Below are 16732 nucleotides of genomic sequence, written 5' to 3'. Positions count from 1 at the left end.
ATCCTCCTCCTTCATGCAACAGAGAGTCAGAGGAGGTTTGTGTTCCAGCTGCTGCACGGAAACAGACGAGTGAGGCTAACGCTGCATTTCATGGCTGCTTGGAGGCATTTCCACGCAGCTTAGTTTGTTTGTCGTACTGAAATAAAAGCTGATACTTCAAGGCACGTAGACATGTACTGCACACTGCAGCTGAAAGGGCATAAAGTCAGATCCCCCTCTCACATGTGACACAGATCTCCTGTTCCAGTAATCAACAGGATTTGGAGAAAGCTTCAGATCTGGGCCACGTGGATAAATGGCTCCAAATCAAAACATTTCTCTGTTGGAGCAGTCAAATCACAATCTGTCAGCGGTGGAGAGACAATAACAGGAGGTGTCCCCACTGCTCATGTCCCTCGTCCACGTCAGACATCAGGACACTTTACTACACAATACCTGTCTTGACAAGGAGGAGTCTCACAATTACACGATATTTTCTGTGAGTTGAAAACTAGATACTCATGCCTGTGTGTGACTGTGAAGCAAATTACACCCGACCTTTCCTTTCACTACTTTTCGTGGTGCTTTGTACTTCCTCCTGAAGAGCGTCAGAAAGTTGTGTCTCATATTATTTTGAATAAGTTACTGTATGAGAAGACCGTGGGATGTCAGAGTGAGTCGGATTTAGCAGAGACGGGTCTTGGACATGTTTTGACAGCTTCTTGTCACCGATAGCATGAAAAGACAGTTTCCAGCAGCACTCTGGGGGTCGGCTTCACCACATGTCTTTCAGAAATAGGGAAAATGACTTACTTTTTATATTACAAGGAGCTTTCTCAACAGAAGCTTCAGGCAGATTTAGATTCCTCCTCATCAAACAATGCCACGAGGGAGGCGTCTGATTGGTCCCACACAATCTGCAGCAGGACAACCACCTCGCACACAGTGAAAGATCAAGGAGTCCTGCAGCAGACAGTGTGGCCCCCCCCACAGGGCCCCGGTCTGAACAGCATGGAGCCAGTGCACGAAGAGACAAAAGACACTGAGTCGGAGTGAATCTGTAAAGTTCTCCAAGATGCTCGGAGCGACCAAGTACCTGAAAATCCTGTGAGCCAGCGAGAACACAAGAGGGCCCAGGAATCTAGATGCTCTGTCAGCGGCAGCATCTTCAATGTGAAAGTGAGATCAGCCACAATTAAAGCTTTTGTCCAACTCAGAAAAGAACTCAAGGCTCAAATAAGCCGGAGGGAAAGTGAATTAAAAGCCAATAGGAAGGAATCAACAAACCAGCTGCGACAGATTGGAGGATATTGACCTGAGAGCCGCGGTGCGTTGATGGATTTACCACCTGAGGGACAGAGTTCATTGATGAACCAGCATCAATAAACAGCCGACAGGTTTTATTGAGGAACAAAAAGTCAATTCTCTCCCAAATTAACTGGTCATTGAGGAGAAGTGTCTGATCAGCGTTAATCAGGACAGTTGTGACAGAAGACTCATCCTGAGACAGTGGATGACCAGGAGGAGAACAAGCTGATTGGCCCATTCGACCTTCCATACATGAGTGAGCTGCACATCAATCTTCTATCGGGGTGTAATATGAACACGTGAATATTAATAAAATAAAGAGCAGACAACCAGAGCTCTGTAACAGCAGCGACGAGGACTCAAGGATTACAGCGACAGCACCGACAGCTGATTGTCCTGTTCGGGCTCCGACTACTGAGACGAGCTTCACTGAACAAACTCTGAACAAACTCTGAACAAACGTTGTGCAGCAGCAGTGACGCTGCTCCAGGGTCCTGACGAGTTCTTCTTCTCAATTAGTGCAGGTCACCTTCACAGGTTCAGACAGAAAGCACGGAACAAGACCTGGGATGTCAGATGTAAGAGGCATGAGGTGAAAGGCAGCAGGATAGAGTCTGTTTCTGTAATGTAAAGCAGCAGCAGGGCTCCAGAGAGCGACCAACAAACCTATGAAGTGTGACAAGAAATGTCCTCGGTGGCACCGGTGTGTCTTTGTCTGTTTCTTAATCTGATCGAGTTGTGTTTCCTGCTCATCTCTTCTCCTCTGGCTCCGCCCCCCCTCACTCACACTGACCTACAGACGGTGAACGAGGAGGTAAATGTTGAACTACTTCTGTTAACAGTGCCAGAGAGGCCATTTTATTAATTGTTCTAGTTGTGTGTTTTATTTATTTATTTATGTTTAATGTATTTAGGATATCTTCATATTTTTACTTCTAATTAAAGGTCAGACTGAATATTCTTTAGAAGTAATTTCATAAATGAAAAAGTCCGGCGCTCCGGTGCAGCCGATGTAAAAAGTTGAATTGATTCCAGTTTCATTTTCTGAAGATACATCAACATCGACTAAATAGCAGGAGAAGCAAATGGCCATGATTCTAATTCCCTTACTGCTGAGACGAGGAATATCACGCTTGTACATATCACTCGTGTTTCACCGTGAGTCAAAGGAACAAATATATAACCATATACTGAGCTGGATTATGTAACCACCAATCAACGCTGCGGAGAAGATTTAATATCTCACAGCTCCGGCAGAGGTTTGCCAAGGTTTTTCATCTGTGAGTTCATAATCATCACAGAGCTTGACTGATTGTCGACGTCATCGTTTGTGCCCAGATACACAAATCGCTGCGTGGGCGGACGCTCTGCGCTGCCAGGGATGATGGAATCACCCACACATCCTGGAGGTGGAAATAGAGTCGGGGAATTGGCTGTCGTCTCCTTTATGAAGCGGTCTGTCACGGTTGAGAAGCTGCAGCGGCTCCCTGTTGTCTTCCCCCGGAGGAGCGGCGAGGAGAAGGAGGGATGGTCGCTTTGTGCTCCACGGTCCAGGGGGGCGGGGCTAACCTTTGAGTCGTCCCTGGGAGGCGGGGACACTAACGAGATACGGGATAAAACTCCAAACTGAGCAGATTTATGGATGTTTATTTGTATTTATTGGTTTTCTCCTTTGGCTCCGTCCTGCTGAATGTGTGGTACAGATCATATCGTGCCACGCTCACGTCAATCTGGCTCATGGATTAACACATTTAATTAATCCCCTTTAACCAGAAACTAAATAAAGATGGACGTCTCCATCGCCACCTGGTGGCTAGCTGCAATACAGGTCCTAAACACTGTCTCCTCTGTGTAACCTGATGGGCCGAACTACAAAGTCAAAGTACACATCTGCTGTTCCTGTTCATGTTTCTGATCATTTTGGTTTTAATTAGTTATCTGAAGCTTTTGAAGTGAAATGTCATAACTGACAACTCTGGCTCCAGATGTGGAAGATGGCAGCTTCGTATCTTGGTTATTTTGGATGGTAGGATAGAGGGAGGAAGAGGGAGGAAGAGGAGGAAGAGTCCATCTTTATCTGCGGCCGATGTTTACAGCAACATGAGGGAGTTCGTCCATTAATGTCCTCAAACATCTTCCCTGTCCGGACACGAAACAGACCCAGAGTTAACGTCCAAAACTGCAGCTCGTCAGACATGAGAAGATTCTCCTCTTCGTCTTTCAGGAGATCGACTGTAACTTGTGAACTGTCAGCTCTGTGACACACACACACACACACACACACACACACACACACACACACACACACACACACACACACACACACACACACACACACACACACACACACACACACACACACACACACACACACACACACACACACACACACACACACACACACACACACACTTCTGACAGACCAGGTGTGTTTGAAGCATCGAACACTGTCATTATATCCTGTGGAGCCCGTTTGTCCACAGACATTGAAGAAGTTCATAGACCGTCCGTGTTTGAAAGATTTTAGACCAGCTCGTATATATATCTACGTTCTCATCTTTACATTCATATTCATTTATCTCATATTGTAGAAATACAAAAAAAGGGAAGTGATCTGATAACATAAATAATTCATCATAAAACATAGTTAAAAGTGAAAAGAATTCACAGATCTGCACCTTTATCCACATTCACGTAAAAAAAATCTGTGTTTTCTTCCCAGGATCCATCGATCCACCGAAGTTGGTGGAAGTTTTACGAACAACATTAAGACTGTGAATCCAGAAGAGACCTCAGATCCAGTGTTTAAATGCAAATTTAGAAATAATTTATATTTACTAATTCAACATTTATCAATATTTCACCAAAGCCTTCAGGGCCATCGCTTCTCATTACACTCCGGATTAGTTTGACCACGTTGTTCAGCACCGTCTTAAACTTTCCTGGACGTCCAGTTTCATAAAAGGTTACATGAATATGAAAATATAATAAAAGTCTGCCTGTAACTTCTTCTCCTCCTCCTCTTCTTCTCCTCCTCCTCCTCTTCTTCTCTTCTTCTTCTTCTCTCTGCTCTGACCCTGACAGATTCATTTCTGGTCCACGCATTAAACAGACAGAAACCAGAGCTCAGCACTGGTTTGTGTCATCAGAGCTTATCAAGACATCCCTCCCAGTGGTCGTTCCTCTGACATTCATTCAACATGAAGGCTGTCTCCCACACAGGCCACTCGGCCGGGCTTCACCCCCACGCTGCCGCCGACGCTGCTGCTGCTGCTGAGGCAGAGGAAGTATCTGCCTCATAAGCGTTCTGCAGGCGGGCTGCATGCTGCCTTGCTCGCCTGCCGGCTGCAGTAAAGGCTTCCAGACAGCAGCCTGGCTATAATTAAGAAACAGTAAAACACACACCTAGTGAGGGCGAGGGCGAGCACTGAAGATCAAAGACCTCTGGCCCTCGACGAAACAGGCGTTTGCATCAGCAGCCGCTGCTCCGCTGAGTGTTTGATGTGGAGCGATGCAGCGTGCACGCTCCACATTCAGGCTGCCGACGAGACAAAAGATGATAATGTCCTGCACAGCCGCCACAGGACCAAACGCTTAGGCTGCAGAGTAAAGTGCAATCAGCAAAACATACTTCTGTAGTTCAGTGCAGGCTCATTACACTTTGGTTTTCAATCATTTGTTTTTGTAGTAAAAGCAGAAATTAGCTCTGTGAACAAAACATCCACTAACACATTCCTGGATTTCCATAAAAGTCTTTAAGTCTTCAACGAGTTTCATTTCACAATAATGTTTTTTTTAATAAAAGGCAAGAAAAATTAAACTCGACACTCAGAAATGTCATTTCAGTTCTTTACTTTTGTCTCATTACGTCCAACATGTGCAGCTTCCTGCAGCAGGACACCGATCACTGCAGTTCACAGTGAACTAACCCTCCGGTGGTGTAGAGAGCTCAGAAAGTGATTATGGTGAACGAGAGTAAAGAGAAAACTTAGGGAGAAAGATTAGATCCTGGCTTTTAGATGAATGAATATAGAATTAGAATGAATCTATCCACTGATAGTAGAGCACAGGATGACGCAGAGCTGTGCAGCAGCAGCCGGCTCAAATTATCCGTCCGCTGGGAAAAGCGAGTGACCAGTGACGCTCCTGGCATCTTCAAAGTGACATCCTGCCATAATAGTATTTACAAAGCAAAACTCTCACATCCTGTGTGCCCCCCCCCCTCAGGCCCGACTCTCCTGTGAGCTTCAACTATAAATGTCTCAGAGAAGAAAGACGGAATCTGTCCAAGTGACAAACGGCTTCCCGCCTGCTCGGAAACGGCCAAACCCTGCACGGCAGAGGACAAACTCAAGAGGTCTGAGGACCGGCCCCGTCTTTGTGTCTGTGTGCTTCACGGACATCGGGATATTTTTAGATTAGAGATTATATTTAGGATCCAGATTTTGGCAATGGCATAAATCCCGGCAAGGCATTAAATACATTTTTGAGCTAAATGTTAAACTTGGACTGTGTATAACTGATGTCTGTGAAGTGATGACTGTGAAGGACATGAACTGTCCTTACTGATACTACCAAAGAGTAATTTAATAAGCTGGTTGATTGTCTCCCTCATTAAATTAGTTATTGAACGAGTTAACAATCCGAGGGCCGAGGACTCTGAGGCCACAACTATTTAAATCTACATATTCTGCAGTTTAACATAAAGCAGAATTGGGTTCTGTCTCTCTCCGTAGTTTGTCTCCCACATGAAACCTGCCTCCGGAGAACGAGCTTTACAGAACATCAACACCGGGATCAGCTCTTATCACCAGAAGCTCTCTTCTTCAGCGGTGTCTTCCCCGTGTGTGGCGCCGTATCCTGAGATATTTTTTCCTTTTTGCTTCAGACACGTGTTGGAAACATCGTGATCTATTGATTGATATCCAGCCTCTCTGGAGAATATCAGGAGGATCTCCAGGGCTCAGTGCAGGTCTGAAAGCAGCTTTATACTTTATATCTGAATATAAAAATCATTTCACGGTCCTAACTGACAAACTGACAAAACTCACTTCAGATGAACGACAGCGAGCCAGAAATATTTTGGAACCTGATTTAAAATAATCTCACTGGGATGTTCTGCCAGGAATTTGAGTGTTTATCTCTTTCTTTATTTAATTTAATTAATTCAAATAAATAAACTGGTCACATTCTGCTGTTTGTAGAACTCAAACTATCAACAGAAAAGTAATCAGCAACTTTTTAAATGATTGATCAAACTTTCAATTAATTTACAAAATAAAAAGGGACAAATGTTCTAGTAATTGAATATCTTTGAAGTTTGTTTCTGCCTGATTCCTTCAACCACACAAAAGGTTTCTCATATATTTCATGTGGGGTTCAAATGAGTTTATTACTTAATATCTAGTTTATATTTAGATTGGAGTCATGTTATCATTTCCACATGAATTCTACTTTTAGAATCGTGCTTCCTGAAGAACTCAAAATAGTGATGAACTTTAAAAACACATGTTTAAAAGACTAATAGTCATTAAAGATATGATGTTCAGGTGCATTTAGGTGTAGTAGACGACAGTTACTTCAAATACATTCACTTGTGATGTTTCTCACTTAGTGATTCTTTGACTTTTCATGTTTCACTGTATAAATAATCATCATAAATATGGTAATGTACAATAGCAGGAGGGTCAGTAGCTGCAGAACAAGTCCTTGCTTTTCTCCATATGTCTTAACATTAATCTTCATCTACAAATAAAACCTCCATGTTGTTCGTCTGACGTCACTTGATGCTTGAACCTTCGAGCAAAAACCCCAAAACACCTGTCGGCTTCCTTCTCCACCTCAACCAGTACAAACACGGGTCAGAACCAGACGCTCTCAGTTTGGGCTGAACAGCGAATCGGTGAAAGCCTCCGACTGCGTCACCGCCGGTGGGAATCTCTCCCAACATGTGCTGCCTCGTTACAAGTGTTTTAACGTGGAGAGAATAAAGTGAACCCCTGCAGAGCACCTTTCAGCCATGCACCGAGATCCAAGTGCTGAGCACACACACACACACAGACACACACAGACACACACACACACACACACACACACACACACACACACACACACACACACACACACACACACACACACACACACACACACACACACACACACACACACACACACAGGAGAATGAAGACAGCTCGGCTTTGCAGTCGTGTTTCACAGGGATTTAAACTCTGTGTTCCGTGAGGCACTTTCATTCACTGTCATCTTAACCACGGGTCGATCTGTCAGAGACCCTGAGGGGCCCAGCAGGCTGGTGCTGGAGCCAGACTGGTTCACACAACCAGCACCAGTACGATCTGACACTCCAGCTCTAACAGACGACGTTACCACTGAGGTGCGGTAAATTCACACCTGAAGACGAATCATTACAGAGACAAGTCCGGGGGTCACTTTCTGTTCTGAATCACGATCAAACCTTTGCCCTGAGGAAACAGGAAACATGTACTAATCTGACCAGGTGCTGCCTGATGTCACTCACACTCCGGCACTGTTAGTGTTGGCAGCCATGTTAACGGCTCTGTGAGGCGGTGGGTCACATGGATGCTCGTATATCTTTAAAACCAAAACCATCTCTGTTCAGGCGAGCATCAGAGACAATCTCCGTCCATGCTAACACACCTGAAAACATGTTATCATTGATAAGTGTAATTTCATCAGAAACAACTCAGAGGCTGTATTTCTGATTGCAGTCGTCATCCGAGCACATGTGTTACACTGCGAGTTTGACAAGATGAGAGGAGACAACGATCCGATGAAGACTTTACCCTGGAACACAGATCAAACTGTTCCCTCCATCATTAGCAGCTCTCGCCCTTCAGGGGGAAACGAACACTGCAGCTCAGCAGATCCTCACAGCAGGCCGACCACACCTGGTTCCTCTTAAGGAGTAAAGAGCACCAAAGCAATATCTCACCACAGCTCCACAGACTGTACTTGTTAACAGGACGGTTTCCTCAGAAGAACTGTTTTCATAATGAAAAGATAAAACAACAGCAGCTTGATCTTTTCAGCGTGTTGATTCCGATGTTCCTATCAGTAAATCGGGAGTTACGGTAAATCCTTTGTTTTGATTTTCAAACATCTGCAGAAGAAAACTTTGTTTGAAGAGCTTTGCTTTTGGCCGACTGAGATTCTGCTTGGTTTCTCTGGACTAATCTAAGAGATGTTGGCCCAGGTCATTTCCCAATGGCCGTTCAAGTGTTTTATGAGGGGTGATGGGGAGGATAGGACTTCAGACTTTTGTGGAGCACAAAAGGAGACTTGTGTTTTATGTTGGGAAGAGGTTGGGGGGGGAAAAACCCGTTTGTGGGAGCAATGGATGGCCACTCACCCGTGACAAACTCCTGTACAAAAAACCTATTCCGTCTGCTCGCCGGAAGAATATGTCCAAGAACAAAGTGCTGACGTAAAGAAATGCTTAACTTTGGCGTTACAGACATCTCAAATTCCTGAGTGTCACTTGATAAGGTCATGGCACTTTTGCAATGAAAAGACAGGGTTGGAAGGGGGTGGGAGAGGAAGGAGCTTTATGGCCGAGGAGGACTTACCAGTCCGTCGCAGTTGTTAATGGCAACCGAGGCTCCGGGAACGTCTGAGATGTCTCCAATAAAGGTGCAGTCCGTCTTCAGCAGCTCGCGTCGCAGTATCCTCTCCGTCCCGCTGCTGGCGTCGGTGTTGTTGGCACCGTCACCTGCGCTGATATTCCCGGTTGCTTGAGTGTGGTCGTGCCACTCCACCATCGCGCCGGGGGCCACCAGCCGGTTGTTGGGGCGCAGGCGGAGGTGGAACTCCTTCCCGAAGGCGGTGATGTTGAAGAAAAGTTTCTGTTCGGGTTCAGCGGAGGGAAACGCCTCCCTCTTGACACGCTGCTTGTGAGAGGCCGACAGCAGGTGTGACAGGTAGTGTCCGTGGGAGTCGGTGCTGAAGGGAGTGACCAGGCCGTACTCCTTCAGGCGGCTCCTCCACTGGTCTGTGGAACACAACCATGACACTTTCAATGCTGCAGCAAACACACAAACATAACCTCCCACAACTGCACAACTTATTGTTTAGTTGAAATGTACAGGTGATGTGAAGAACATGAGATGTTGTGTACTTTATATCTGTAGTGGAATCCTACAAGGCTGCGCTGGTGCCATTATTTAAATTGCTTGTTGTCTCCCACCAACACTCAGAATCAAAGCATCACCAGTAGGACGTTTGAAATGATGAATGATGAATGATATGTATAAAATATTGATTGATTTCCCATCGTCCGGCACTGGTTCTACCACCACATCTTTCCTCCTGCTTCTTCCCATGATCACTGATGTCACCATCATCAATCACTGCCGTTACAGAGCGAGCAGCAGAAACACCAGCGTTCCAGAGGTAAATACTTTGCTCGGTATTCTGGATATTAATCATTATTAACTCTCGCAGGCCTTTGGCACATTTGAGGGTCAACTATTGGACGAGGGAAAAAAAAATCTGTGGGCTCAGTTTTAAAAGGAAACTTCCACCCGAGCTGTGTTTGCTTTCTGAGCTGCGGCTCATTCGAAACCTCTTCGGCTGGGAGATAATGCACCGTGAACATCGGAGCCGTGTAATTATCTTGTAAGGTTTTGACTGGAAGATGTTCGAGCATGTGTCAAAGCTGAAACTCAAATTATACGTCTTAGGAAATGACACGCTTGACAAATCATAGAGCACATGCTCCAGACATGTGATGTTAAAAAAAAAACACGGATTTGACAGGTTTTTGAGCAGAAATGTGCAGATGTCACAGACGATTCAGCGACGATATGAATAGAATTATAGAGTTTGAGGGATGGAAGCAGCTCGATCACACTGACTTCAGCAGATTGGAGCTCGTCTGTCGGAACGCCACAGCCGCAGCAGACTGCAGGCACGTGTCTGCTTCAGAAAACACATAAACACTCAACACTGGCTTTTACAGAGCAAATACCTCAGTTACATCATGTTAACTTAACTCCCTCTGCAGACGTGGAAGACACAGAGTCAGTTGTTTGATATCGTCACCTGAAAAGCTTGTGCAACACGTGATGTAACACTGTGCTTTCTGTGAGCAAGTTGGTGGAATAGATTTAAAAAAGGATGAAAAATATATATAGAGAGAGCCAAGGGTCAAAGAGAAGCCGAGAATTAGCCCAGGTCTAATAAAATCTCATTTCTGTACATTCACACCTGCAATCTCCTGAAAACTCTGACACCAAAAAGTTATGTCTCCTCAATAAGGGCACAACAACACGTTGATATCGAAGTTTGACTTTGGAAAAACCTCCCTCTACTTTTATTAAAGTTCTAATTTCATGAAATGTAAAAGACGAATCTCTATTCTGTGCTTTCATAGGTTCAGGTTTGGTTTATCTCATTAAATACATCTTCACAGTTTAGTTGTTAAACTCTTCACACGGTTTCATGAGTGTATGAAGTCAATGCTAAGGAAACTTCCTTCACATTAAAAGCATTCAACGGGCAAAAATAAAAGACCCCTGTTATTGTCTTGCAGCAGCATTCAAGAGATTTGCTCCTCGGGGGAAAAATGTAACATTTACAAACCTGAACCACGGATTGAAATCCTTTTATCTTGGTCAAATTAGAACCAGAGAATAACAGCGACTTCTCTCTGTGTCTGTGCCTGAAGCTAAGAAGAGAAAGAGGAAATACACTGAGTCCGCACACAGCACTCTCTAGTCCAACCTTCAAATTATTCTAAGAAGTTATTAACTCCGAGGCCCAGTGGCATGTCTTCATTGTCGCTGAGGGAAAAAAGAAAGCAACTGTTGCTCTTGCTTCAGAGTAGACTTTACTGTGCCTGTCATTTCCTCAGTCTTTTCACCATGACGTCTTTTGTCCAGGGAGAAAAGACGAGGCCACAGACTGTGGTTATTCACCGTCTCCGTGGCCATGGTTACAGACGCCACTGACAAGAAATCACATGTCGGAGGCTTCGCTCGCTGTTTGGAGAATTAACAGAATGTCATCTGAGACTAATTGAAAAAAGCAACTTCACCACTTTTTAACACTTAACAGGAGTTATGAGAACTTTTACCTTTATTAAAGTGTTACTGCATTTGCACTGAAAGGAAATGTTCATTTTGAATCTAATATAAAAGATTAAATTGTGTCTGAGATGCCCGTGAGCCACACGTCTATTTCCATTCCCAGTTCTTTGTTGCAGCTTGAAGACAGAACTCATAAGTAAAAATCCCTCCAGGTGTGAAGTAGCGTCTACAATAATAAAAGTTTATTTGTTTGTTTGCTTATTGGTGAAGGAGAATTCTGCCAAATTTGGTGGAACGTTGAGTCATAGGTGAGAAAATGTGTGCTTGCGCCACCATGTGGTCATTTATAAAGCGCTTTAACGTCTGTGGTGATCCGTGGTATAGACCCCGCCCACTTTCCCCTGAACAGACAATTCTATTTATTTATCTGGATTATTCTTCACTGTCCTCTGTCTCTTGTTCTCTGAGGTCTGACGAATGTGAAGCGCTTCATTAGATTGATTAAAAGCTGCGACTGCGACTCGTTTCTGGTCCATGATCCGTCTGTCCTCAGGCCCATCTGACCGCACTCAGCAGAGTGAGCAGAGACGCTTTACAAGCAAACAACACATTAGAAACTGTCGTCTGTCACTTCCGTTACAAGCGCTTGGAGGAGAAATTCGTCTCTCAGCCTCCGATGCGATGCATTTCTCCATCTGCATGACTGTTGAGCGTCAGTGCAAAATGGCAGCTCTCTCTTTTCAGACCTTAATCGATAAAATCCAACAACCACAAGACTGAAATCTACACAGCTGTGACACACACATCTGTCCTCAGACAACAGGAGTCAGTGATGCATCACCTCAACGTGATGGGAACCACAAAGACTTCACCCAGACGTCACCTGACCTCCAAGGATGAAGGTGTGTTTAGCTAAGTCTAAGTCTAACCTCTTTCTAACCTGAAAGAGAAAACCACAGTTTGTATCCCGGTCCACTTTCACACCTCTGCACATCTGGCCGGTCATTAAATGGCCTCGATTGGTCGATTGTCTGACTTATTCCACTGCGTGAAAAGTGGATTAAAAAACAAGACACATCGAACTTCATGATATAAGGACAGAATGATCCCAGAGAGTAAAAAGAGACGTTCAGAGCTCAGAGCGATGCTGCAGCCGAGCAGCAGACTTCATCATAACAAACGTGGCAGCGACAGTTGTTGTCTTGGGGACATGACAGTGTCTCCAGAGGACGGAGCGCTGTGCTGTGACAGACTTCAAGAGGGAATCGTTGGACGGGAAATTGGTGAGAAACATCTCTCAGTGTGACGCTACACACGTCGGCTGCTGCAGCACAGGACGGTCCACTGGGCACCGACCTGCAGACAGACCACGGAGCAGCTGAGGGAGTTTTCTTAACTGTGTAAACTGACATCTTTTCTCAAGTGTAATTGAGACGGAGGTTTATTTCATTATGGATCTAACACAGCTGGTGTTCTGGCTCCGGGGGGACAGACTCTCTGTGCAGGTTTTAAACAACAGGTTGGGACCAGTTGGGGATTTAGTTTGTACTCGAAGGAAACTTCAACACAAGCAGGAGAAAATATGTGAAAGACACAAATTCTCTTGTGGTGTTTTCAAACAGTTTAGTCAGGTTAAATCAGACCCCGACTGCAAATCATGTGTGGAGAGCACACCGAACACCGGCACAGACCACTGAGCTGACGCTTTTCTTTAGAGGAGGTGGTCCCAGTAGAAGAATGAATCAATTCTGGAGCGGTGTGCTTGTGGTGGGAACGGGATCCCAGGTCAATGTGGCCCAACTGAACTCCGGGGGTTAGAAACTGGTCAGTACGAACTTCCTCGGGACGTTTTTGCTCGATTTTTGGGGGAAATACCTCAAGTTTAGCAATTTGTCCACCGAGTCAGACCGGATGAAACTAACAACATCCACCTAAAGTCACAGAAATCGCTTCTTCTGACGGTTCTTACATAAGAAACACTGGCTTTAACTCGCAGAACAACAGAAAAACCACCCTGACTGGTGGAAGTGGCTGCTCTCCAGGGCTGATAACAGCCGACAGTGGCCGGCCGCAGGCGGCAGGAGACCGAAAAGTGCTCCACGGCCAAGTGTCATCTTCCTGCGTGGAGGCCCCCGAGGTGCTGGAGATAACGGCGGATGTAAAAGGATCCTACGTGGACACTGTAGCAGCTCACTTACTTCAGAGGCGCTCAATGGAGAACAGATGTGCGGGATTTAGAGGTGGAATTTTCTTTCCTGTATAACAAAGCCCTCGAAGCAGTTTGCTCGTGTAATATTTGTGTGTGTGTGTGTCTGTGTATGTGTGTGTGTGTGTGTCTGTGTGTGTGTGTGTGCAGGGGGAGTGGTGGGCTCCTCTCACACTCTCCCCTCCCACTTGGATGTCAGTGTCCTCCTGTACTTTCCAGGAGCAACGTTTTCTCACAACGTTGGGATGTGATAGCAAAGCCCCAGAGGGAGAAATGATCAACTCACCCTCTCGGTCAGCTTCACCAGCCTGTTGGGGTGGGGAGATGGGGAGAGGGGGGAGAAAGAGCCCGTTAGCTGGAGGAACAGCAGGAATCACAGTGTGAGGCTGAGGTGCGCAGCAGCATTAGCAGCAGCAGCAGCAGCAGCAGCTCACTTTACAACTTCAACAAAAATGCCTCTGGTTTGCACGTGTTACGTAACGCGCTGAACTCACGCGTCTCCACAGAGGAACGCACTGTGCGCCTCCTGGACGCAGGCAAACACAAAAAAAGTGAAAAGTCGTGCTCGCTCCGATTGCGCAGAGAGAAAGACGCGCACGCACGCACGCAAGGCGAAGTGCCACTCACCTTGTCAGCTGAAGTCCGGACGACGAGTCCCACGAGCAGCAGCGCGAGTGACAGCGCAGCCATCACGAGTCTTAACGGGACAGACGAACTTTGTCCCGACGTCACAGGTCAGAAGGAAGAGGAGAACGAAGTGGAGGGTGAGGGCGCGCGCGTTACCCGGCTCATTCAAAACTTCACGCGGACGTGGAGGCGGCGCGTCAAAGTTTCAAAAAGTTAAAAAACAAAGTCGTCTGGTTGGAGGTGAGGTGAAGCACACTGTTGTCACTCAGTGTTTTGTCTGGTTGGGTCAGAGAGCTGCTGCTGCTGGGGCCGAGTCAGTAGGACATCCCCTCTGCCTCTGGACAGAGCTACAGTGTGAAGCTCTGGCACTTTGACTCCTCTGTCTAATAAACGACAAGGCCAACCCTGTGTGACGTCAGCCTGCCCTCTCCTTCCTCCTGCCTGGACACATGGTGGGACAGAGGAGGAGGAGGAGGAGGAGGAGGAGGAGGGTCCCAAATCCCTAACTTCATCCCCTCAGGAGGAGATGGTCTGCTCAGTTTATACAGAACCACGTATAGTTACATCAATAATCCTGTGTCCTCAACCTGGAGGAGACATAGAGGGAGGGGAGGAGGAGGAGAGGGAGGAGGGAGGAGGAGGAGGAGGAGGGAAGGAGGAGGAGAGGGAGGAGGAGGAGGAGGAGGAGGAGGAAGGGTCCCAAATCCCTAACTTCATCCCCTCAGGATGAGATGGTCTGCTCAGTTTATACATAACCACATATAGTTACATCAATAATCATGTGTCCTTAACCTGGAGGAGACATAGAGGGAGGAGGAGGAGGAGGACAGGAGGATCCCAGACAGGCAGCTCAATATATACATAACCACACATTATTATATCAAATACCTAATTGATATCATCAATAATTCTATTCTTAACTCAAACACCTGAAGGGACGATGGAGAGGGAGGAGGAGGAGGAGGAGGAGGAGGATCATAACTACCCTCATCCCAGGACATGATGAGTAAGGCTGCTCAACATGAACGGTAAATTTAGTTATTTACCAATAACAGTAACACAATAATCCAATGTCCTGACATCGCTCTGTCCTTCATCTGAGGACCGGAGGAAACAGGCTGCTCCACATCACAACCAGTAACAACACATGTGTAACAAACCACAATCCACGTCAGCTGACAGTTAAAACTATCATTTCTTGTATAAATGCTTCACTTTTTTTATATTATACATCTAATCATATACAACAATATTAGATGACACCCAAACCTCTGTAAATTTGTCTATAAATTATAACCATGGTTGCGATTCACGAAAAAACATTTAAAATGTGTCTTTATTATGATGATGATCAGCTGAGTGAAAGTGTTCCAGATGTGGAACTTGTTCAATGTGCACTATTACCCCCCGTCAGCGTAATTACAAAGAATAAAAACTAAAACAGAAAATCCATTCTCCCGTTATTCTCTCACATTTCTAAAACACGTGCAACAGAGAAGAACGGTTTAAAATGTATTTATTCACAAAAATCTGCAAGAAGCTCGAGTGCGAGAAGCCGAGTTCCTCAAACTCTCCAGAGGGCGACAGCTGCCTGTAATATCAGGTTAGGGGGCGTAGCTGTCATTTGCAATAATGTGAACTGTTCTCTCCTGATCTCTCGCCTCATTACAGACAGCTCATCTCTCTCTCTCTCTCTCTCTCTCTCTCTCTCTCTCTCTCTCTCTCTCTCTCTCTCTCTCTCTCTCTCTCTCTCTCTCTCTCTCCGTCTTCTTCTTCTTCCATGTCAGGCTGCTCTCGGAGGACGAGAAGCCGTGACTCCAGATTTAAGAGGCGAGAACACCGGAGCAAGTGAGAGATAATAATACAGAAAAGTGAGAGCAGGCAGACAAAGCTGTGAAAGTTTGGAGGACTGCATGATGAACGTCTCCATCGAAGGTCAATGCAGAAGCAGGGATACGCTTCGTGCCCACACTGTGTGAATAGCAATGACGTTCATAAATATTGATGCCTTCACATGAAGCAGACATTAAACACCTCCAGCCGGCAAAACTGTAATTCAGACGGCAGCAGGAAGGAGGAGAGAGATCGGGTTGGACTCCAGCTTCTACAGGGGAAGGAGTCAGATCCTCAACTGAAAGGGCTGACACACACACACACACACACACACACACACACACACACACACACACACACACACACACACACACACACACACACACACTTATACACACAACTTTAAACATTAATATAGAAGCCTCCAGAAACTTTTAATGAAAACATAGAGATGTCGTCCTGAACAGAAAATGAAGTCTCACTCCCTCTATGACACACGGACCTGTTTCTCCCTTCTGTTCCCTCATGTTCCTTCTGTTCCCTCATGTTCCTTCATGTTCCCTCATGTTCCTTCTGTTCCCTCATGTTCCTTCTGTTCCCTCATGTTCCTTCATGTTCCCTCATGTTCCCTCGCTGTGAAACAGTCGGTCCTCCAGACACTTGCAGAAAGAGACGTCTCCAGCTCTGATCGTCAGTCATCCCAACATGAAACACG

At 45.8% G+C, this 16732-nt stretch overlaps 1 protein-coding gene across 1 annotated transcript in view; it reads right to left on the bottom strand.

Annotated features, from left to right (window-relative positions):
- The window catches only part of adamts3 (ADAM metallopeptidase with thrombospondin type 1 motif, 3), a 104687-nt gene extending 90078 nt beyond the window's left edge, over positions 1-14609 (bottom strand). Inside the window, exons 1-3 of the mRNA XM_035166136.2 lie at positions 14185-14609; positions 13844-13865; positions 8892-9313 (exon numbers count right to left, since the gene is read on the bottom strand). Of these exons, the coding sequence (XP_035022027.1) occupies positions 8892-9313; positions 13844-13865; positions 14185-14247 (507 nt within the window). The 5' untranslated portion in view covers positions 14248-14609. The remainder of the gene's footprint in view (positions 1-8891; positions 9314-13843; positions 13866-14184) is intronic.
- Positions 14610-16732: the final 2123 nt, after the last annotated feature.

The sequence above is a fragment of the Hippoglossus stenolepis genome, chromosome 9 (genome assembly GCF_022539355.2).
Source record: "Hippoglossus stenolepis isolate QCI-W04-F060 chromosome 9, HSTE1.2, whole genome shotgun sequence".
NCBI lineage: Eukaryota > Metazoa > Chordata > Actinopteri > Pleuronectiformes > Pleuronectidae > Hippoglossus > Hippoglossus stenolepis.
Note: the sequence above shows the minus strand (reverse complement) of the source record. Positions and strands in the feature narration are given on the sequence as shown.